Source organism: Neomonachus schauinslandi, chromosome 2 (genome assembly GCF_002201575.2).
Source record: "Neomonachus schauinslandi chromosome 2, ASM220157v2, whole genome shotgun sequence".
In the NCBI taxonomy this organism is placed as follows: domain Eukaryota; kingdom Metazoa; phylum Chordata; class Mammalia; order Carnivora; family Phocidae; genus Neomonachus; species Neomonachus schauinslandi.
The window spans coordinates 7,796,282-7,821,945 of NC_058404.1; the positions used below are offsets into that span (position 1 = coordinate 7,796,282).

Consider the following 25,664-nt stretch of genomic DNA (forward strand, 5'->3'; position numbering starts at 1 on the left):
CCTGAGCCGAAGGCAGTCGCTTAACCAACTGAGCCACCCAGGCGCCCGGGTATATGTGGATTTTTAAACATAGGGACATAACTATAACATGCCTTTTAAGTTAACTACAGAGAACTTTTTCAAGTCATTGATTCATTATCACTTTCTGCATATTGATGTTATGTATATGTTTATATATTTTTGTCTTTTTTCTTTTGACCTTGTTTATGGTCTGTTTTAACATAATTTAAAATTTAATGTTTCATGATTTTTTTTCATGATTATTTTTAAATTGTAAAAATACTTTGAGTCAATTTCTCCCTAAATATCAAGAAACAAATTGTGTCTATTGATTACCTTTGTAAAATGAGAAATTTAGCACACCTTTGTTTTCTTCTTTTCCTCAATCTCGGGAAAACCGAGATTAGATTTTAAATACCTAACTTTTACAGTATTGGTCTTCTCTTTCAGTAATTACCTTTGATATATGCATTTTTAGAACCATATAGCTTAGATATTCAGGTTTCTTTGCTTAATGTATTTTTAAATTATATGAACTTCTATATCTGAGTTGTTCTGATTCATTTTTCCAAAAGCCTGTGATTTTTATTCAAGTAATTTTAAAAGGAATATTACATGGGTAAATAGCCTTCTAAATCCTTGTGTCTATGACAGTGTCTTTCTGTTTGTTTTCCATTCACACATGAATTTTGTTTTGGTCATTTATAGAATAGTGAGGTCATCGTAGTTGAATTTAACATAGTTACTGTACCACTGATATGTGGAGTTCAGTGCAGTAGTGAGAGATGACATCAATCTGAATTCTCTGCATTTGTACATAACATTTTTAAGAATTCTACTTAGATACTCACAGAGTTGTAAAAAACTAAATTAACCCCTGAATTTGCCTTAATGTACCTAAGCATGGATCTTTTTAAAAAATATATTTTGCTTGAAATAAGAAGACTACTTTCAGAGCCCTAATCAGGGTCTTTTTCAATTCAAGTAATGTTGCTTTGGCTACTTCTTGGGTTGTTGCCTTTATTTCTGTTATTTTACTTGTGCTTTAGTTTTCTCTAAACAAGTTTATAATATGTAGTTTGGGTTTTCATCCCCCATACACTGGTATGTTTCATTTTCTCTCTAATTAAGAAAAAAAATCTTTGTTTTCCCATAATTTTTTTTTTTAAAGATTTTATTTATTTATCAGAGAGAGGGAAAGCACAAGCAGGGAGAGCAGCAAGGGGAGGGAGAAGCAGGCTCCCCACTGAGCAGAGAGCCTGACGCGGGACTCGATCCAGGACCCTGGGATCAGGACCTGAGCCTGAGGCAGATGCTTCACCGACTGAGCCACCCAGGCATCCCTTCCCATAATGTTTTTGAGTTTTTTACTTGTTTTCTGAAATCACTAATATGAAATTTTGTTTTATTATTATCATTTTTTTTTTTGCAGTTTGAATTCTGCCTTTTATTGCTCTTTGATGTGGATCTTTTTTTTTTTTAAAGATTTTATTTATTTATTTGAGAGAGAGAGAATGAGAGAGAGCGAGTACATGAGAGGGGGGAGGGTCAGAGGGAGAAGCAGACTCCCTGCCAAGCAGGGAGCCCGATGCGGGACTCGATCCAGGGACTCCAGGATCATGACCTGAGCCGAAGGCAGTCGCTTAACCAACTGAGCCACCCAGGCGCCCGATGTGGATCTTTCTTCTGCTTTTGCCTTTTATTTGCTTCATGATCATCATTTTGACTATCTTGTCCCAGAGCCTTTTTATCTTAGCTGGGAGTGTGCTCATTCTTATTCTTGAATGAGAGGATGCCCATAAAGGATAACCAAAAGACACTATGCAGATTGCTGCGGGCCCAAACTCTATTTCCTTGGACAGCCCAAATATCACTATTTGATTAATATAGAAATCTCAACATAGATAGAAACTTATGTCAATATCCTGACTGGATTGCCATCATCTAGCATGCTTTTCATTACCTAGTATGGCTCTTTTGTCCTAAGATGGAATTTTCTCCTTTCTACCTTGACTAAATAGATGGGGAAAATACATACAAAAATACAAATACCTTTTTGCTTTTTCCTTCCATCTGTAATATATAACTAAGGAGTTATACTTCCCAGAGTACAGTGTTACTCTCTTATCTCCCATTTGTCTCCCATTTCTTTTCTAGTCACTGGGTTTGTTTTTGTTGTTGTGTTTTGTAGTTGCTTACTAGGAATAGTAGAGGTCACGGATTGAGTGGAGAGGACAGGGAAGAGGTGCGTGAGGGGAATGACAGAGGCAGCTCTGTGGTCCCATGACATGGTGGAATTTTCTGATTGACGTAGATTTTGTTTCTCTAAATGGGGGACAGATAGTGATGCAGTGATAGTGTAAATTTATACATCCTTCTTGGGAGAAAGGCTTTTTTAAGTTTCTAACAGTATCGTGGATGATCCACTAGGACACTAGTACCTATGACAGAATTAGAGAACTTTTGTATTTAGTGGGAATTCCTCACAGGAATGATGCTGAGACCTTGTTTTGAGTGCTGCTATGAAGGTTTTTTGGTGTGTGTATCTGTGTGTGTGTTTGTGTTTTTTGTGATCTTAGAAGAGCCAGTTAGGATTTTTTGATTTCCAGCAACAGAAAATACCACATGTATTTCTATTCATATAACTAAAAAGTCTGAAGTTAGAGTGCTGGTATCATAGTTAAATTCAGTGCTCATTTACTGTTCTTGTGACTCAGCCCCTCTCTACTGTGCTGGCTTTTCTCAAACTCTCGGTAGTAGCCCCCAGCAGTTCTAGATGTTTTCTCGTGAGAGCAAAATGGTTGCATTAGCTCTGATTTCAGGCTGACCATGGCTCATGTCGACAGAGGATAGAGTAGTTCTTATAAAAGTCCTAAGTTTCATGCTTAGACACATTTAAGCTTTGTTCTTGTCATTGAGCCATCACCACAGCGGGGAAGTGATTAGTGTAAATCTGAACCACCTGCTCTAGTTCAGACGGGTCTTCCACTTAAACCAAAGCAGAGGTGTGTGGGGGGGGGGTCACCAAACAAAAATGTAGAACTATTTCTGGAAGAAAGGAAGGAAGATGATGGGGAGGCAGACAGCAGATGTTCACTGCTGTGTTTTGATGGGACGCTGTGTGAGACTCTGATACAAGCCGCTAGAAATGCTGGAACACCTCTTACCCTCTAAAACACAGGCGACTGGGGCAGATTGAGCTGGTGAACAAAATAGGGCTTTGAGCCTTGAAGCTTGGGGGAGCAAAACTCCTTATTTGGAATCTGAAAGTATAACAAGTTTTAATTAAACTTAGATTCAGCTATTTATCTTTCTAGTTATGCTCACATTTTAATCATTGTGGACTTTATAATATGTAAGTAATGAAATGCAAACTAATTAAGAAATGTATTAGTGTCAGAAAAATAGAACCCAGGAATGAATTATCAGTAATGTAAATACTCTCTATGCCTGCCTATAGCTGGTTCTCATTTTTTGGCTACTGATCTTTATTTCTCAGTGACTTTGAGGCATGGCTACCCACATGTCGTGCACACACTCCACAGTCAGTATATCTCAGTAGAGCTTTACCCTGGGCCTGTTCTCCCCCTAATTTCCCCTTTCAGTGGGTGCTGCCGTGTCATTTGGCCAGGCAGCTGGGAAACCGTCTTCCTGGAGTCCTCCCTGGTGCTCACTTCCCACAGGCTAGTAGTTCAACCTCATCGTTTGTCCCCTACCTCTTTATGTTTTGCTGCCCTGTAGCCCTCCTCAGAGTGCCAGGATAATATTTGTAAATCAGAAAACCTGATATCATTATCACCATGCTTAAACTGCTTCAAGGACTCGCTGTCACATAGAAAATAAAATCCACAATCCTTATCATGATCTACATGATTTTCCATCATTATATCTTTTGCCTTCTTGTCCAGTGGACAAATCACTGTTCTCCTCATGTACCATGATACTTTAGGCATAGGAAAATAATCTTTGCCTAAAAGTTCACATCTCTCTTTCCTCTTTTTTTTTTTGGACAGCCTTCTTAAGCCCTTAAAGTAGATTTGGGCACATTTGTCTTTCTGCTCCTCTAAGCCCTAGCTCATTCTCTATTAAAGCAGCTACTGAAAATTGTCTCATACATTTATTTGTGTCTATCAGAAATGAAGTGAAATGTAAATAACAGAAAACCCGTAACTTAAAGAGACATTTATTTATTTATTTATTTATTTTTAAAAGATTTTATTTATTTATTTGTGAGAGAGAATGAGAGACAGAGAGCACGAGAGGGAGGAGGGTCAGAGGGAGAAGCAGACTCCCCGCCGAGCAGGGAGCCCGATGCGGGACTCGATCCCGGGACTCCAGGATCATGACCTGAGCCGAAGGCAGTCGCTTAACTAACTGAGCCACCCAGGCGCCCTTAAAGAGACATTTAAAAAAATAAATAAGTGAAGATAGTGCGTCATAATGTTAGCATCGCAACATTTCTGGAGTTTTCTTGGCCTTTATGTTGTGGATTCAGGATAGCTCCTGCAGCAACAGTAGCATGTCGTTGTCCAGGTCAAAAGCAGGGGGAGAAGGACGTCAGAGAATTCTACCTCCCTTTCATCAGCTGAAACTGAGTCACATGCCCACACTTAGTGCAGTAATTGTCCCAGGAGGACGATATTAGTGCAACTGGTCTAGACCAGCATCGTTCACCTCCTAGAATAGGAATGATCCCATCATCCCTGAGATTACTGTTATTCCACCTGCGCCTGGGTGTTCTAGGTTTCTGTTGGCAGGGAAGGAGGTCGGTGGGGATGTTGTTGGTCAGGTCTCGCTCTCCCAATACCGTAGCTTCTTGAAGAAGGACTTTTTCCCCCCATTTGTTTCTTGTTCATCTTTGTATCTTTCGTAACCAGCATTAGTGGCCAGCTATGATAAACACTCACCGAATATTTGCTGAAATGAATGAAATACTCTGATACAGCAGGTAGACATAGATGAAGATGCTTCTCGCTCAAGTGAGGTGGTTGCACAGGTATACATTCGGTAAAGCAAAATAGGCTAACACCGGCCTGCATATTGTATTAGGGTAGACATTAATGACTGAAGTTTAATTATAGTGTGCGCCTGTGCTCATGAAAGCATGGTAGTTACTTGTATTTAAAGGCAGAATTAAGGGGCACCTGGGTGGCTCAGTTGGTTAAGCGACTGCCTTCGGCTCAGGTCATGATCCTGGAGTCCCGGGATCGAGTCCCTCATCGGGCTCCCTGCTCGGCAGGGAGTCTGCTTCTCCCTCTGACCCTCCTCCCTCTCATGCTCTCTGTCTCTCATTCTCTCTGTCTCAAATCAATAAATAAAATCTTTAAAAAAAAAAAGAAAATATTTAAAAAAAAAATAAAGGCAGAATTAAGAAGTTTATAACCAACTGACATTACTGACGAATTCTACTTTCTAAAATACGACTTTGGAAATGATGCAATCTAAGCACCTACCTGAGGTTTACTTAAATATAATAAAGAAATGCAAAATAATAGGGGCTTAAGCAAGATACAAGTCCGTTTCCCTCTCACATGAAAAAGAAAAAAAGCCTGGAGGTATGAAGTCCAAGAGGTTCCCAGAGGTCTGGCTCTAGTTTTCAGAGGTTCACTGTTGTGCCATTCTTGAGTGGAACCCTCATCTGATGATGCAGTACATCTAGGGGGGCTTCCACCTTCATCTGTCAGGTGCAGGTGAGCGTAGAAGGCCGGGCTGCCAACAGTATGCCCCCGCTCTTCAAGTAGACAATACGTCCTAGTGCTTTTTACTGTCCAGAATTTGGGCAAATAAAGAATTTAGTAATACACTTTCTTCTATTTCTAAAATTATTTTCTCTAATACTGATTCATCTACATTTTACAAAATGTTTTTCAGAGGACATTTGAATTCGTTTATTCTTTATTCTAGGTCTTATGAAATAGCACATGCAAAGATGACGTGTATACAGAGAAATACACTCTTATCTAAAAATACAGATATTTTGAACAGTTGATTATACTCTTTCTGCTGTGTCCACTTTCATAAAAAGAATCGCTTTCATAAAAAATGAAAATGCTTTTCTTTGAATTTTGACAGAGACTACATTTATTTATCTTAGAAATACAGTATATTTAAGAAACTGCTCAAAATAGGTTTTCTTAGAAAATCAAATTATTAAATAGCAGTTAACTTGGAATTACATTAGTCTAAAAAAACTAAAATATTTGATTTATGATACACCATAATATGTGCTGGACATTTTAGACTTCTTAGATTACCTTAGTGCAAGTCATTTTTAATTTTTTGACTAGATCAATTTAGAGATTCCAGTTAGGAACTTTGGTCAAACTTCCAGGATGTGAAGATTCATTAAAAAGAACTTACTGGCTGTGATAACTAGGCTCCAAAGAAACCTATCACCCAGAGGCAATTCTTCTCTGAATTTTTTTTTTTGGATTTTAGATTTTTTTAAGGATAAACAGAATGTTACCAGCATTCACAACCTCCACCAAGGATAACCACTGTCCTGACCTCTTGCAGTATAGATAAATATTGTCTGTTTTTGTGCTTTATGTAAATGGAATAATATGATAATAATATTATCTTTGTGTCTAGCTTATTTCAATCAGCATTATGTTTGTGAGATTCATCTATTTGGTTGCTTGGGGTTGTCACCATTCATTCTCATTATTGCAAACCATTCCATTGTATGAACATATCACAGTGATTTACCCATTCTGCTGTTACTATAGACCTGAGCAGTTTCCACTTTGGTCCTGTGATAGAGGTGCTCTGAACATTATCATACATGTCTTTGGTGAACATAGATAGATACCTATAATACCCACTGCTGTTGGCTAACGCTTAGGAGTGAAATGCTGGGTCCTGCCAGTGAGTTATCCAAATTGTTTCAATTTACATTCCCATGAGCAGTATATGAGCTTCAATTACTCTGCAATCTTGCCAACTTGTGCTATTGTGCATTTTAGCCCTCCTGTTGGAAATGGTAGCAGTATTTCTGTGGTTTTAATTTGCAATAATAATGGACAACTTTCATATGTTCGCTGCTGTCTTTTTGTGATGATGGAGTTCTTTTGTCTTTTGTCCAAAGTCTTATGTTCATTTTTCTATTGGCTTGTCAGTCCTTTTTTGTTTTTGTTTTTGTAGTAGTGAACCAGTTTTTTGTTGAATATATGCATTGTTAATATTTTCTCCCACTCTGTAGCTTACTTTTCACTCTTTTAATGATGTCTTGATGAACATAAGTTTGTAATTTTAATGTAATCAAAAATATGTCAATGTTTTCCCTTTGTGGTTTGTGTTTCTTTGGTGTGTCCTGTTTAGTAAACCGTTTTCTACCCCAGAGACAATATATTCTCATTAGTTTTCTTTGAAAGCTTTCTTTTACCTTACATATTTAGATTTCCAGTCTCTCTGGTATTGGTGCTTTTTTTCTCTCTCTTTTTTTTTTTGTATTATGTAAGATTGGGATGAAGATTTTTATGTGTCTTCCATAAGGGTATTCAGTCAACCAACAGCAATTACTGAAATGTCCATTCTTTCTTCAGTGTACAACATTGTCACCTTCATCATAAACAGCATATGAAGGGGTTTATTCTAGACGAACTGTGCTCCATTAGTGAATTTTCGTAGCCTTACATCAATACCACACTCTCTTAATTATGATAGCTTTATAAGAAGTATTGATAACTAATAGTGTAAACCTTCAGCCTTATTCGTCTATTTCAAGGCTGCCTTGACTTTTCTTGGCCATTTACATATCCATATAAATTTTAGAATTAGCTTGTTAATTTATACACACACACACGCACACACATGCAAACAAACATGCTGGGATTTTGATTGTGACTGTATTGAATCTGTAGATTAATTTTGAGGGAATTTACATCTTCACAGTATTAAATCTTATTATCCATTAACACTTTATATCTTTACGCTTTTTTTGGCATCCACTTGGACAATCATGGCAATCATCACATTCCCTATTGGTATTCTTTTGGACCTCCAAACATGTATCCTAATGTAGTCCATCTCAGTCCCCTTCAGCTTCTTAAGGTAGATCAATTTTTCCTCATTTCTTGTTGTGAGATCATTCTTTATGTCCATCTTCCTCATCTGCTTGTCCCTGTCATTGCTTCTAAAAAATACTTTGTGGATTAAAGAAGTATTAGTATTGGATCTCAGAGAGAGACACTTAAGCTAATGTGTCCAGAAATACGATGGCTGGGAATAGCAAGTGAGGCTGAAAACTCTAAGAATAAAGTAAAGTGTCCAAGTGAAATTAGGAAATATAATCCAATTATACCATATCTCTGTGTGGACAAGTTCATGTCGGGTTTTTCCCCCTTTTAGTTTTGTTAGTATTGGAAAACACTGCTGTGGATTCTTAGCGTGTAATTTTCTAAACTTAGATTATATACGTGACAGCAGAAATGTGCAGTTTAGTGTTTTGTACCAGCAAAATGTGCTCATTAGCATAATTAGCATAAAAGAAACATTGTAAGCTTTCTAGAAATCCCTCTCATGTCTCCTTCCTGTCACTACTTCCTTCTGCCTGAAGAAAATTCTCTCATAACTTCTAATAGTATAGATTAGCTTTGCTTGTGTTTAAGCTTTTTAAAAATGAAATCATGCAATATATATCCTTTCATGTTTGACTTTCAGTCGTTATTACATTGTAGGGTTTATCCGTTTTGTTGTGTGTTGTTCATTTTAATTATCGCATAGTATCCCAGTATATGACTGTATTACAATTTTTATCTCCCAGATTGGGGGAATCTGGTTCTTGGGGGAGATTTGTGTCTTTCTCTCCCAGCCCTTCTCTGTGGCCTCCAAACTGCACTTTGTATTTATGGTGGGTGTTGAATAGGAGACCATTTTTTTGCATCTCCCCAAATGGTGGCAGATCTGTGATTTGTTTTGGTACAGGATGGGAGCCTGAGATGGCTTCCTGCCCACCCCCCAGGGACAGACAGCTTTTGCCTCTTCCCTTCTCCCAAAAGTACCTGGGGTCAGAAAGGAGGATTTTCTGTCTCTTCCTGGAGGCAGATAAGGTTTGCTTTTTCTCTTCCCCCATTGTCCCTGGCAGTGAGGGTGTTTTTCTCTTTCCTACTAGTTGAAGGATTCATGGATGTATACAGTGTTTCATGCCTGTCAACTGTCTAAAGCCATTTGCTTCGTGCATATCTGAGCCACTGAGGGGGGCAATGCCTGATTTGCCCCCAGTCTTTCTCCTAAGCACGCAATTGAGGTCTGTGGAGAAGATCTTACAACTGAGTGCAAACTCAGCATGCATCTAGTTATTCTAAACTGATGCTGTAGTTCACATTGGCCTTTGGGAATTAATTACCATTTTATCTGATTTCTTTTCTTACCTGCTTTTGTGGCAGTCACCTCTTTCTTCCAGGCCTTGTCAGAGGTGAAACTATTAGTGTGTTCTCTCTCTTCAGAGAGGGGCCTGTTACGCTTTGGAATTTTCTTGACTGCTTTCCAACCTGACAATTTAATGTTATCTTCCTCCAGAGAGAATATATACTTTTGCTTTTAGAAAGTAGTAGAGTAAGGAAGAGCAACTGAATCCAGTCATTGAATTTATTTGAAGCTGAGCCTCAGTCTTTGTAAGGGATGGTCTAATTCTATTTCATTCTTAGTCTTAAGATGTAGACCCAGGTAGTTCTCACGGAAAAGACACCAGTATTAGATCACTTTTTTCTTTGGCAACATCTGAACTCCAATTTTTTTCCCTCAGGCCCTATGAGATTATTGAAACTTCCATAACTTTTCAGTATTTTAGCTACTACTTTTATAGGCAGATCTTATTGGGAAAAAAGTAGCATTCCCTGCCTCCCACCCCTCACCCCGCCACTACCACCAAAGGAAAAATACCTGGCTAGACCCTTTGGGTTTCTCTTGGGGCTTTTTTTTAGTTTGAGATTTTATATATTTTTATCCAGCCTTTCTAGTTGTCCTTAGTAAGAGAACTGGAGTTTTGTGTGTACACACACGGTATGTATGCAAGTGTATATACGTGTGTGTGTGTTTGTGTATGTATGTACACATTTGTCTGCCATTGCTGGAAGCCAAGGTCTTGTAAGTAGCAGTCTTTTAAATATATAGAATCATTCTGAGGATTCAGAGCACTCTTGGGTAAACTTTTTATCTGCTCTCTAACTCAGACTTCCTCTTGACCTTTTTTTTTTTTTTTTAAAGATTTTTTTTTTTATTTGAGAGAGAGAGAGAGAGAGAGGGACAGCTAGAGAGGGAACACAAGCAGGGGGAGTGGGAGAGGGAGAAGCAGGCTTCCCGCTGAGCAAGGAGCCCTATGCGGGGCTCGATCCCAGGACCTTGGGATCATGACCTGAGCCGAAGGCAGACGCTTAAGGACTGAGCCACCCAGGCGCCCCCCTCTTGACATTTTTATGTAGAATTTTAATCTAGTTGGGATGGACAACTCCCCCAGATTGTATGATGTAATATTTTTGTCATCTGCCCTCTACTAACTGATGCCTCAAGAGGAGTATCTGTTGGGCGCCTGGGTGGCTCAGTTGGTTAAGCGACGGCCTTCGGCTCAGGTCATGATCCTGGAGTCCCGGGAACGAGTCCCGCATTGGGCTCCCTGCTCAGCAGGGGGTCTGCTTCTCCCTCTGACCCTCTTCCCTCTCGTGCTCTCTGTCTCTCATTCTCTCTCTCTCAAATAAATAAATAAAATCTTTAAAAAAAAAAAAAAAAGAGGAGTATCTGTTCATAGTACGGGTAAGCAGACAGATGGTCCCAGATCTCTGTCATCTTGTACAACATCTTTAGCATGAGGCCCGTGTGCACATCCTGAGTCTCTTTCCCAACCCCTGTCCTCTCCCCTAACTTACCGTGACTTTAGACAGGACAGATACAGGCAGATAAAAGAGAATAATTGTGAGCAATGCCATTTATTTTATCCTTCATTTTGCCCTGTTTGAATAAGCAATGCCTTGTGCTTATTTCACATGTTTACTTAGTTTGTTAGGAAGCTTAAAATATAATTGCTGTCTCATTAGACAGCAGAGACGGGGGCTGACTAAGAGAATGTAGGAACTGGAGATAGTACAGTAGGTAAGAGGACATAACTTGGAGGGGATGAATTTAGTACAGAAAAGATTGCCTGCCAACAAAATTTCAGAGGGTTAAGCCATTATCTTGGTCTGAGATAATCAGGTAAAACTGGGTGGAAAAATCTAAATGTAGAATCAAAACAGACATCATGGAGCCCAAACATTAGGATAGGCAAAACATGTCATTTTACTCTCTTTAGGATTTTAAACAGGCATGAGTAAATGAAAACATTATCAAGTTAGGCAGAAGAAAGCAGAAATAAACATTTCAGGATGTGGTACAATTAGGTTCACAAAAAATCACAACCAGAGAACTTTGAGTACTTTCATTTCTAGACCGGGGACTGCTGACATGTGTCTTGATTTTAATCCCCATATTTATAGTAGGGTGTTGATGACTGGCAGATAGGACCAGCTTCTCAGTGAGAGCAGAGCCCTACTTTATTTACTTAAAATTGCTCTATCCCCTAGTTGGTCCTAACTGTTCTAACACAAAGAATTAAAAGCACTTCTAAACAAGGGAGAGTCATAGCAAAATGGAAACTTCACATGCACATGAATGGATCATACAAAATGTGCTGATTACTTCTCTCTTATGAAAAGAAAAACTCAACTGTTTTTCAGTGATTGTTAGAGGTTGAAAAAGAACGTGAGATAACTCAGATTACTTATATAAATATGTCTTGCTATATTTAGTTCATTTTAAAAATCCTGTCTTTTAAAACTTTTGCCAGGGACATAGGCATAACTCTTTAAATCTTGTTTATTTCCTACAGTCAGTAGACCTGGGTTTCCTCATGTAGGTAAGGTGAGAATATTGATTTGATCAACTAATCTCCATAGAGAGTGCCTTTCGTCCTGCAGTCGAGGTAATGTATCAGTTAGCTCTTGCCACAAAAATATTTTGTTATCAACCACTCCAAAACTCAGCGAAATACAACATTAGACATTTATTGTGCTCACAAGTATAATACTAGGGTTTTACAACAGGTTTGGCTTGGCTGAGTGTTTCTGCTTCTCACTTAGATCTGTGATTTGTCTGTGGCAGCTCTCCTCCTTGTGTCTCTCATCCTTCTTGGACCAGCAGGGTAGCCATGGAATGTTCTCGCTTTGTTGGCTGAAGCGCAAGGATATGGATGAAAATAGGCCCTTTAGCTAGAGCTTGGAACTGGAATACTCTGACTTCTGCCTACATATCACTGACAAAAACAAGTCACAGGGCAAGTCCAAAGCCATAGGCAGTGGTATGCAGTCTGCCTAGGACAGGGTCATGGCAAAGATATAGATAAAGAGAGGGATATAAAAAAGTCAGAACCAATAATCAAACTTCAGGTTACTTGTGTGTTTGGATATGAATGCCTGCAGGAAGTTTTCTGACAACACACAAGATTTTACTTCATTCTCTTTACTTTTTTAACGTGACATTTCCCTTTGATTACTGTTTCCTTCCATCACTAGTCATAAGAGGTAGTAAGAATTTTCTGACTCTGAATTAAGTTAAATTTGTGATTTTAGCAATAATTGGCCAATTAGACCCACAGACTAATGCACAGATACAAATCTGTGGACCAAGTGCCACCATGACTGTCTTCTTCTGGTCTCAGTTACTGCTCAGTGATCATGACATACTTCCCCTCGGAGGTCAGCTACAGGTTTCAGCTCTGCACTCCAGACAGTCCTAACCCATCAAGCAGATGTGAGAGTTGAAAACTGTCAGTTGTTCTTACACTAAATGAACCAGATTCTATTCACTCTCAGATCATCAAGACACCTGACTACCACCAGGAAGTGCGTATCCTTATGCAAGATCATATTTCATCTGGGATTACATGATGTGAAATATTTTACTTTTCTTAATTCTTGTAAATATGGTAAATAGTGCTCATGGAAAAATATCACAGAATAAGGCATTGAACTATTGTGTGCCCTAGGAACAAGGTATTCATTTTAACTACATTGTATTTAAAATGGTGTAATAAATATACTTGTGCCTGGTATGATTATAAAATAATTTTACCAATTCAAGTTGGCATTTAATTTTATGCTTAAAAAATGTCTTAAATGATAACCAATGATTTGGTTAGCCATTTCCCTATAAGGAATTGAATGGTAGTCCCATTTCATTTGTTGGTGAGTATATTACCTGTCACCTGGATACATTTCTTTAGACCCTTTCCAAGTTTCAGAAATATGTAAGTTTGCTTCATGTGAACTGCCATTAGCTGACAGACTTCTAGGGCTGTGAGTGTCAATTCTCTGAACAAACATTTTGTATCTTCTATACAAAGATGAATAAGGCAAGTTCCTTTGCCTTGGAGAACTCACAATTTGTATCTACACAAATAATCAGTATCTAATCCTTGCAAATATGTAAATAAAGGCAAACAGATGAGGGATTTGTTGCATTTGAGAAAGTCTTCAAAGAAGGAGGATTTTTAAGTTGTGTCTTAGAGGACCATAAATGTGACAGATCTCATTCACAGCAAAAGGGGAAGGACAGCTCAGGCAGAAGAATTTAAAAACTAACAGGCATAAAGTGATGATGGTATAGAACATGTTTAGGAATTGCAGTGCAAGCAAGGATATGAGTGAGTAAACTATTTTATTCATACAAGACATGATGAGGGTTTTCACTAAAACACTGACATTAGAGATGGAGAGAAGGGCCTTTTGAAGAGATATTTTAAAGACAGTTTGCTAAGACTTGGTGATCGAATGTAGTGGCACAGGGAGGGGAAGATGATGAAAGAGTCAGAGACAGCTTGCTTTTTTTTTTTTTTTTAAAGATTTTATTTATTCATTTGAGACACAGAGATACAGAGAGAGAGAGAGAGAGAGCATGAGCAGGGGGAGAGGTAGAGGGAGAGGGAGAAGCAGGCTCCCCACTGAGCGAGGAGATTGATGTGGGGCTCGATCCCAGGGCCCTGGAATCATGACCTGAGCTGAAGGCAGACGCTTAACCATCTGAGCCACCCAGGTGCCCCGGCTTGCTGTTTTTTTATCTCAGGTTACTGTCTAGAGTATAGTGATAGTCACTGAAATGGGAAATGCAGGAGAAAGTCAAGAATGTTTAGAGGTGGTTGAAAGGGTCCAGAATCAAGGAAGTCATCAAGATGTAAACAAATTAAACAAGAGATTTTATTAGTCCTACAACTTCCTGTGTGAGAGCCTATTCCCAGGCATTTTGACCTGAGGCTTCAGGCAGATATTTGAAAATATTTCTAGGAAAAAGAAAAGGGAGAAGAAGAATTAGTCTGAAGAAGAGTGCCATGTTCCATCTGATAGATTTTTAGAGATAAAGCTGTTTTTCAGTCAGCCATGGTGATGTTTATATGTCATAGAAGTGTACCTTTTTTATGCCAGAACAAATGGTATCTTACTCTAGGATATGAAGAATGAAACAAATTACCCAAATATTTTCTCTTTCTTTCTGGGCCGCCCCCCCTCCGTTACTCCCTCTCTTTCCTTTTTTCTCCACTGAGGTGTAATGGTTTGATGAGTTTGGTGAGGAAAAGGTCAGAACTTGCTGCTATATGTTGGGTGAAGCACCTGAACCTTGCAGAGGATATTTTGAAGTTCACGTATTCTCCAGTATATCAAGAAATCTCTTATTTAGCATGGCCAGTAAATAGTATCTTCCAGAAGTGAGTAAAATGAAAAAGTAGCCGAATTCATGTGATTTTTGATTCTCTGTTGAACATGTTAGCCCTCTACTAAGTGATGTGCAGTCTCTAAATTTTTGAAGCACTTAGGTAATTAGCAATCAGCTAACTGTAAAATGATTTAACTCTCAAGGATGGAGATGGAAGCAAATAGAAATATAGACTTGGCCTTGTCATTGTATACCTTTTAACCTAGAAGATTTCTTCTGGCTTTATCTCCAACTCCTAAGGTTGAAAATAGAACTACTTTTCTGCTTCCTGTTGCTTTGTGGTTTCTCTGGATTCCTTATTTGTAACTTGGTAACTTTTAGATGTAATTTGCCTATCTCTTGCAACAGTTGAATCAAGTATGTTTTTTTAGAATGAAAACTGAAAGCCTAATATTTGATAAAGTATTTGCTGGTACTATACAACAACATAATGATTATTTGATATTTCTTTCCTATTTGAGTATAGGCTTACATTTTCTGGTTTAGCATTATTTTTACAGATACTATTATTTGTAAATTATTAAAACTATTTCAGCTGAAATGTTTGTGTGCTTCTAGCTTTGTGTACTGAACAACATTTCACAAGGCAGATTTGGTAAAGCTGTTTGGTTGAAACACATTGTTGTTACTTTAGGTGCCGACTATTCTGATGCCGAGTTTCCAATTGCCTTGATTAAAGTAGAAACATTCTATGGCTTGGATGACTTACATTTCAAATTGGTTTGAGCAAGATGATTGGTATGAAGGACTACAAAGAGTAAGATATATTTATGTTGTGATTATGATTTTCTGTGGATTTCTTTTTCTGCTTTACTACTCATGCAGCTGTATTTCTTTGTCATTTATGTTGCAGACATTTTTGCATTGCAGTATTTTGAGGGTAAATAAGATACTTGATAGATTCCAAAGCAGAGGTATAAGAAGATAATATATAAATATAGTCATAATAATACACTGAAGAAAAGGTATTTTTTTTCTGTCTTTGTTTCATGAATTCTTAATGTTTTCAGATTGTCTTCAGGCTTTAAATATAAAATAGAATTCTTGTTAATGAGATTAATGTATAAAAACAATATTTTAATAGTCATTTTACATAAAGAAAAACATTTAATGAAGTAGAAGATGTGCATGATACTATGTATTATATTAATATTGTAAAAGAAAATGCAAAAATTTTCTGAAGAAGAGTGCCATGTTCTATCTGATGAATTTTTAGGCAATTAATTATGTTTCAAAAGATTTGCATTGTTACCATGGCAACTTTTGTATAGTATTTTGAAAATAGCTATTCTGATCTACTATTGCCATAGTAGAAAACTGCTATTTAAAAATGCATCTAATCAAAATGGATTTAGTGTAAAATAATACGATGTCTTTTTTATTATTTTCACGTTTTTAATGGAAGATTTCTCAATCATTTAAATGAAGGCACTTTGTGGATTTTTCTTTTCTTCCATGGCCTGGATTTTTCTTTTTATTAATGAGTGGAACAAAAGAGCCAGAGTATCTTCCTGCAGTTTCACCAGCTTTCTTCCCTGTCATTGTTGGAAGGCAAAGGATACCAAAGATAGGAAGCATTGCATTTCTCTCCCACCTTACTTCCTCAGGGTCCCTCCTCCACCCGTCCATGAAAGACATTTTCTCAGTATTTTACTTCCTTTTAGTTATCTTTTGAATTGTAATTCCTCAGCATTTTAAAGTCTCCTGCCTTTTGGGCTTTTCCTAAGATTTTTTTTTCAGCTCTAAAACAAGCTGGTAAACATCTCTGCAGCCAGTTAATAGCAAACTCTGGAGAGTAATCCTCCTGTTGTGGATCCTAAAGCGTTCTTCAGAAAACAGGTTCAGAATCAGTGGGTAGCCTGTCATTCTGAATTTCAGTCTTATCCCTAAATGATGGAAATAATTCAGCTTATGAGTTTAATAAGTCCCACTGGACACACGCATGCTACGTTGACAGCACCCTTTGTTTGTATTGTGTGCATGCATTTTCAGTGTAATAATTAGTGCTTTTTTGATGTTGGAACCAAAGGGTGTTTTTTTCCAAGTGTAGTCTATATGTTTCTCAATGGGAGAGCATAGGGATGGTAGTCTAACTTGTTAAAATGCTTTTTACTAAAATTGGGTGTTCCTTTAGTGACTTCAGCGTAGTTCATAGAGATGATGAGGATTCCAAATCTTTTTCTCCATTGTAACCCCAGCCTGCCCTTTAATACTACCATTGGCCTTTATAAATGAATTCCTGGCTCTGAGACCTATTACAAAAGTAGCTGCTATTATATGTAGATACAGTTTAACCCTGAAATTACCATATTGTCCTCTTCCTGAGTTTGAGCTTCTTCTGGCTCAAGTTTTGGTCAGTTCTTATGTAGATTTAGATGAGAATGAAAGATATATTCTAAGTAATGAAAATTGGCACATGAATATGGACTTTAATTTCTTCTAAAAGTCCAGCTTATTATTTTTCAGATGATGTGTATGGGCATATATATCCTATATAATCAGCATCCAGCATTAACAAATTTTTCAATAGAATTTTTTTCTCCTAATTTTTATTTAAAAGCAAAATTATAACATTGAAGTGTGGGGTTTAGAATGTACATAGATACAGCATATTTGATAATAGTACAAAGGACTGTATGGGGTGAATGAAAGTATGGTTGTGGGGTTATTACATTTTATGTGAAGTAGAACAGTAACACGGAGTACCACAGATGTTGGCAAGGATGCAGAAGAAAGGGGAACCCTCTTACACTGTTGGTGGGAATAGAGTATTTTTTAAAAATGTTCACAGGAAAAGATAAGTTGGATTTTTTTTTTTTTTAAGATTTTATTTATTTATTTGACAGAGAGAGACACAGCAAGAGACGGAACACAAGCAGGGGGAATGGGAGAGGGAGAAGCAGGCTTCCCGCTGAGCAGGGAGCCCGATGCGGGGCTCGATCCCAGGACTCTGGGATCAGGACCCGAGCCGAAGGCAGACGCTTAACGACTGAGCCACCCAGGAGCCCCATAAGTTGGATTTTTTAAGTTAAAATTATAATTTAGAAATGTACTGTTTGAAAAATTACGTACAAGTGTGAGTTTGATCTTTAGTACAAAATTTTGATAGAATTAATTTTGATAGAATTAATATTTATGGCATATGTATATATTTCTGCAGATACACAGACACATATATATGAACTTGATTTTAGCTTAGTTTTACAATTTTATTTTTGGCAGTGTTGTAACTCTAGCTAGATTTTAAAGTTCATTGTGATTATTTCATATCAACATACTCTTGCATATTCAAAAGTGAACTTTAATATTATAAAAGTCTAATGTAAATATACTCATCACTTTTTTTTTATTTCATGTACTTAATGTGTAGAGCATCTTCACTGTAATTGTAATGTAGGTGTTGTATTTCATATGAGATTGAAACAAAAAATTGGATTTAGGTTAAGAAAACACTACCTTTGCACGTAGGCTGTTGGCTGCCTGCTGACACTGTCACTTACATGTGGGGTGACACCGTGCTCAGACTTTCTTCCCAAAGCCTTTATAACTCTCCATTATTCAGTGTACCACAGGGGTTAGTACTTCATCTTTAAAGTGTGCATATTGTTTCTGGGCCAGAAAGATTATATTTTCCGAAGCAACAAGTCTTTAGAATGGACATGGAAATTCTTAAGTCATTCACCTAAAAATGAAACCTATTCTAAAGTAAGGATACAAAAAAGTACATAATATTTATCTGAAACCAATAATTAACTGTAACATTCAGTTGGCATATATTTATTTCCCTAAATATGTGACATATCTTTTTAGGATTTATGTTGAAAAAAAGGCATATATTTTGGAATGGACCTGCAGTGGAACATTTTCCATGTTCAGTAATGCAGAATCGTTAGTGTGTAACCATTCATGCTGAGTACAAAGATAACAAAAGCTTCTGGATGTTTCTTTTTATCTCCTTAATAAAAGCTACATCATATTACATATATTTTTAATAATACTTTTGAAAAATAATGTGGAAGTTTCAAATGCTGTCCTTTTATTTTTTATTTATTTTTATTTTTTTAAGATTTATTTTTGCGAGAGAGAGAGAGCATGAGCAGGGGGCAGAGGCAGAGGGAGAAGCAGGTTCCCGCTGAGCAGGGAGCCCGATTCGGGACTCGATCCCAGGACCCTGGGATCATGACCTGAGCTAAAGGCAGACGCTTAACTGACTGAGCCCAGGCTCCCTAATACTGCCTGCTTAAATGCATAAATAAGATTTATAAATGAAATAGTATTCATGTATTTAATGATGTATAATTTTTTCAAATTTCATTTAAAATCATGGATTTTTACAATAAGTTGCCATTTTGTTTTATCCTGCTTATTATTTTAATGGCTGGTTTGGACAAGTTATTCAACTCTGAATTTAAAAAGGAATTAAGTTGTTAGATTTTAAGACTTGTGAAAGCTGCTTAGAAACAAGCTCATACCAAATTGTATGACAATATGGAAATTTTTGTATTCTCTAAATTTGGAAATTAAAAAGTAAATTAATAAAAGTAGTAAATCAAAATAAACTGATAATTAAAGTAAAAATACATTGACAAAATGAATTTTGAAGTAACTTATTTATTTTCAATAAATAGCCAACGGACTTTGAGTTTCTAGTCTGGCAGGTAAGGAGCTTAGAAGTCTTCACTCGGGGGGGGGGCGCCTGGGTGGCTCAGTCTTAAGCATCTGCCCTCGGCTCAGGTCATGATCCCAGGGTCCTGGATTGAGCCCCACGATGGTCTCCCTGCTCAATGGGGAGCCTGCTTCTCCCTTTCCTTCTCCCCTTGCTGTGTTCCCTCTCTCACTGTCTCTCTCTGTCAAATAAAGAAATAAAATCTTAAAAAAAAAAAAAAAAAGTCTTCACTTCGGCCTAAAATGATAAAAAGCTGAACAAACTGAAAAATCAACCACTCTTCTTAGATCTCTAAGAGAAGTGAGGTCACGAGGCAAATTGCTCCTTCCACAGTTGGAGAGACAGACAGGCGGTTATAGAAATTAACAACCTCCTGGAGCAGAGACCTACCAGCTAAAACCTCTGTGGGAACCAGAGCCAGAATAGGAAAACCTGAACTATAATTGGTGAATTGCTGGAGGCTCATGTCCCAGGTCTGAGAGTTAATTTACTCCAGGAAGACCCCCAGGCTTGTGTGCTTAACCTCCAGGATCTCTACCAGGTCTTCCCAGGGATCTTCCCTGAAGATCAGGGAAAATCCCTTCATGCTTCTGGCAGGGGGAGAAGAAAAGGAACCATTTTGAAATATGACATTTTTTTCTTAGCAAGGTTGTTCTTGGGAGAAATTGTTTTACCAGAGCCTAACGTGCTGGTTATTTCAGAGCCTAACCTATGTGGGGAAGGAAAATAACCAACTCCAGCTCACTGTACCCATCATGTCCCACCTAAGGGATAAACCCCCACCCTCCCCAAGAATCACTGGTGAAATTCACATTCCACAGGCATAGTAGGCTCACCAAAAGACAGAGACCTAATCAGTGGACTTACAGAACACTTCCTCTCTTCCCACAACTTACCATTATATTGCTGAAGGTCAGTTTACCACAGTTCCTTTTACCCAGTACATCACGTTTTCCTCTAAAGGAAAGATTTCAGGGCATACTAAAAGGCAAAAAACCCCTCAGTTTAAAGAGAATAAAAAACCATCAGAACAGGAGTCAGATATAGCAGGAATGTTAGAATTATCAAACCATGAATTTAAAGATTTTATTTATTTATTTGAGAGAACGAGAGACAGCACAAGAGGGAAGAGGGTCAGAGGGAGAAGCAGACCCCCCGCTGAGCAGGGAGCCCAATGCGGGACTCGATCCAGAGACTCCAGGATCATGACCTGAGCTGAAGGCAGTCGCTTAACCAACTGAGCCACCCAGGCGCCCATAAACCACGAATTTAAAGAAACTATGATTAATATGCTAAGGACTTTAATAAAAAATAGACAACATATGAGAACAGATGGATAATTTAGCAGAGAGACAGAAATTCTAAGAAGAATCAAAAAGAAATGCGAGAGATCAGAAACACTAGCAAATGAAGAATGTCTATAGTGAGCTCATTAGTAGACTCGATATGGCTGAGGAAAGAACTTCTTAGCTTGAGGATATGACAGTAGGGACTTCCAAATCTGAAAAGAAAAGAGAAAAAAATAATGGGGAAATAAAAAAACAGAACAGAATATCCAAGATCTGTGGGACAACTAAAAAGGTATGCCATACACATACTGTAAGTACCAGATCAAGTAGAAAGAGAAAGGAACAAAAGCAATAGTTGAAGTAATAATGACTTAAAATTTCCCTAAATTAATGTCAGACAGCAAACCATAGATCCAGGAAGCCCAGGAAATATGAAACATGATAAATGGAAAACAACAACAATGAAAACAAAAACAAAACTATACCTAGGCAAATCATATTCAAACTAAAAAACAAAAAAATCAAAGAGAAAATCTTGAAAAAAACCAGAGGAGCAAGGACAAGAATTACATTCAACTTCTCAGAAACCATGAAAGCAAGAAGAGAATGAATGAAATATTTAGAGTGTTCAGAGAAATAAAATACCAGCCAAGAAATCCATACTCTGTGAAATTATCTTTCATGAGTGAAGGAGAAATAAAGACTTTCTCAGACAAACAAAAATTGGGGAATTTGTTGCCATAGACCTGCATTGCAACAAATGTTGAAAGAAGTTCTTCAGAGGAGGTAAGTGATATAGGTCAGAAGCTCAGATCTTCATAAACAAAGGAAGAGTATTGGAGAATATATAAGTAAAGGTAAAAGAAAACCTTTCATTTTTCTTATTCTTAATTGATCTTGTTAACAAATAATAGTTCAAAATAAAAATGCAACAATGTATTTGATTATGCTTTTATACACATACATACACACATGTATACATATATATGTGTGTATATATATGCTGTGTTGCTTATGTATAAATGAAATGAATAACAGCAATGATAAAGGGATAGGAAGAGGAATTAGGGATATTTTGTTACTATAAGGTGCCCACACTACCTGAGAATGGTGTTATTTGAAAGTAGACTTGAATTAGTTGTAAATGTATATTACAATGTCTAGGATAATCATACACGCAAAAATTTTAAATGAGACATAATTGATATGCTAAGAAAGAAGAAAAAAATTGAATCATAAAAAGTGCTCAATTGAAACCACAAAAGAAAGAAAAAGTGTGAAAGACAAAAACAGGAACAAATTGAAACAGTAAAAATAGGGTAGATACTAATCCAAGCGTATCAATAATTACCTTGAACATCAGTGATCTAATGCACTAATAAAAAGACAGAGACCCAACTACATGTTGTCTACAAATAACTCAAATTAAATGTAAAGACATATATAGGTTAAGAGTAAAGTGATGAAGAAAGATATACCATGCTAACACTAATTAAAAGAAGTGGGTATAGCTATGTTAATTTCAGACAGAACAGAATTCAGAGCAAGGGTAAAGAGGGACATTGCATAGTGATAAAAGGGTCAATACTCCAAAAAGACATAATAGGCCTTAATGTGTATGTGCCTAATAGCAGAGTATTGTAATACATGAGGCAAAAATTGATAAAAGGGCAAGGAGAAATAGATGAGCACACTATTATAGTTGGAAACTTTACTACTCTGTCAGATCCGACAGATCTACCACACAGAATCAGTAAGAACGAAGTTGAACTCCATAGCATCTTCAATCAACTGTATCTAATTTACATCTATAGAATACTTACTCCAGCAACAGCAGATTGCACATTCTTCTCAAGCTCACATGGAACATTCACCTAGATAGACTATATTTTGGGCTGTAAAACACATCTCAACGACTTAAAAGTATAGAAATTATACAAGCTCTGCTCTCAGACATCAGCAGAATTAAACTACAAATCAGTAACAGAAATATAACTTGAAAATCCCCAAATACTTAGAGGCTAAACAGCAGTCTTCTAAATAACCCATGGATCAAAGTAAAGAGAAATTGAAAAGCATTTTGAACTAAATGAAATTGAAAATACAACAACATAATTTAAGGGGTGCAGCAAAAGCAGTGTTTAGAGGAAATTTATATTAGAAAAGAAGAAAGATCTAAAATTAATCATCTAATCTACCTTGGAAAACTAGAAAAAGAAGAGCAAATTAAATCCAAAGTTAAGGAGAAGAGAAGAAAAATAAAAATTTAGATCAGAAATCAATGAAATCAAGAATAGAAAATCAGCAGAGAAAATCAACAACAAAAAGCTGCTTCTTTGAAAAGATCAGTAAAATCTGTAAGCCTTTAGCTAGACTAATTAAGAAGAAAAGAGAGAAGGAACATATTACCAATACCAATAATGCAAGAGGGGATATCGCTATATATGGACATTAAAAGGATGATATAGGAATGCTACATACAATTCCATACACCAAAATTTGGTAACCTAGATGAAATGGACCAATTCTTTAGACACAATTTGCCAAAATTCACAGAAGAAATAGACAATCTGAATAGGCTTACATTTTAAAGAAATTGAATCAATAATAACATTTTATAATATTGTGATTTGTAAGAAATATATATTTGGTCATTCAGATGACCCAATTTCCCACGTGTTGAGAGCCATAAATGTGTCTTTTGTTGTGCTAATAAGGTGACTTTTAGAAAGCACCTAAGATGGGGGCTGATTGCTGGCTGGAGCCAACCTGTGTTTGGAGGGTTGGAACTTTTAGTCCTACCCCTTGACCTTCAGGAGGGGAGAGGGGCTGGAGGTTGAAAGATTTTGTCAATGGCCAGTGATTTAATCAACCATGCCTGTATAATGAAGCCTCCAGGAAAACACGAAAGGGTTCAGAGGGCTCCCCAGTTGATGAACATGTGGCCCCCTCTGAGAGGACAGAATCTCCTTGCCCCTTCCCACATCCCTTGCCTTATGCATCTCTTCTATCTGGCTGTTCCTGAGTTAATATCCTCTTTTAATAAACCAGGAATCCAGTAAAATATTTCTCTGAGTTCTTGAGCCTTTCTAGCATATTAAAAGACTTGAACAGACCCTTCACTGAAGAAGGTAGATGGCCTGTAAGTATATGGAAAGATGTCCGACATAGGGAATTGCAAATTAAAACAACAGTGAGTTACCCTTGCACCCCTATTAGAATGGCCTATCCAGAACACTGACAACACCAAAGGCTGGTGAGGATGGGAAACAGCAGGAACTCTCATTTATTTCTGGTGGGAATGCAGATGGTACGGCCACTTTGGAAGACAGTTTGATCATTTCTTATAAAACAAACATACTCCTACCAGGATCCGGCAATCACCTCCTTTTGCACTCCTTGTTATTTACCTAAATGAATTGAAAACTTACGTTTACACAGAGACCTGTGCATGGATGTTTATAGCAGCTTTTTCATAACTGTTAAAACTTGAAAACAACCAAGGTGTCCTTCAGTAGGTGAATGGATACATGAACAGGGTACATCCAGCAAAGGGGATATTTTTCACTGCTAAAAAGAGATGAGCTATCAGGCCATGAGAATACATAGAGGAAACTTAAATGTGTATTACTGACTTAAAGAAGCCAATTTGAAAAGGTTACATACTGTGTAATTACAATGATATGACATTCTGGAAAAGGCAAAACTATGGAGAGTGTAACAATATCAGTGGTTGCCAGGGGTTTTTGAGAGAGGGAGAGATCAATAGGCAGAACATAGAGGATTTTTAGAGCATTGTGCCTATTCTGTACAATCCAAAATGGTGGATACATGTCCTACATTTGTCAAAGCCCATGGAATGAATAACACTACGAGTGAACCCTAATGCAAACTATGGACTCTGGGTGATGATGATGGGTCAGTGTAGGCCCATCATTGTAACAAATGTACTAGTCTGATGGGAGGTTTCGACAGAGAGGGAGGTCGTGTGTAACTGGGGAATAGGGAGTGAATGGGAACTCTCTGTAATTTCCACTCAGTTTTGCTGTGGAACTAACACGCTCTGAAAACAGTTTATTAAGTTTAAAAAAGATAAAAAAGCAGGAAGTGAAAATTTTAAAAATGACTCCATTTTACCTGTTTGTTGAAATCTTTCATGTTTCTTTTCCAGATATAAACTCAAAATTTGCTTAAACATAAATCAGAAACCATTTTTACTTACACACAAACATTAATAGTAATCATAGACCCCAAAGATAAACTACAGAAGCCTGTTCGACTCATTGAAATAATATATATTTTCAGTGAAAAGTAATGTTGTAACATTACTAGTTTAAAAAAAATATGTATTTTTTTCTTAAATTTGTCAGGAATGCTAGTGCTTGAGGAAATACAGGTGCCACGGGAGGAGGAAAGAAAATTTTTATTTATAAGCGCTCAAAGACTGAAGCACGGTTTGGTTATCATGGAATTTTTCACTTCAGATAACTTTTTACTTAAAAAAAAAAACCCAAAAACCCACTAGTTCCAGTCAGATAAGGGGATTTAATGGGATGAAGATAGATTTGGGGAAGAAAGGAAAGAAGAGATCTTTTCTAGAAGGTGGAAAAATGAAATATAAAAGATATAAAGAAGAAAGTAACTTTATAAATAAATTGGAGATAATGAAACTGACTAGAATTTACTAATTGATGAGCATTAAAATAAAGGATAAATGTAGTGTTATGGTCAATACATGATTCCACTGATACTGAGAAGGAAGCAGATGATACAGAGACACTGCTTTATTTTTGAAAGACAGTACCAAGTATCCTTGGTTCAGAGTAGCTTGTTTTACACCACTAGGTGTCAGGGTAGAGAGAGAAGAGGGAGGTTGAGGTGGACGGTTCCTGGGGATACATTGAACAGTTACCTATTAGACTTGTGTCATGGGTCAGATATATATATATATTTATGTGTTAATGTTTCATTTG

At 37.2% G+C, this 25,664-nt stretch overlaps 1 protein-coding gene across 2 annotated transcripts in view; it reads left to right on the forward strand.

The window, feature by feature from the left end:
* Window positions 1–15,427: 15,427 nt before the first annotated feature.
* Window positions 15,428–25,664, forward strand: part of WDR17 (WD repeat domain 17) — an 80,540-nt gene continuing 70,303 nt past the window's right edge. For both annotated transcript variants that reach the window (XM_021694223.1, XM_021694224.2), the window contains exon 1: window positions 15,428–15,493. In XM_021694223.1, the coding sequence (XP_021549898.1) occupies window positions 15,428–15,493 (66 nt within the window). The remainder of the gene's footprint in view (window positions 15,494–25,664) is intronic.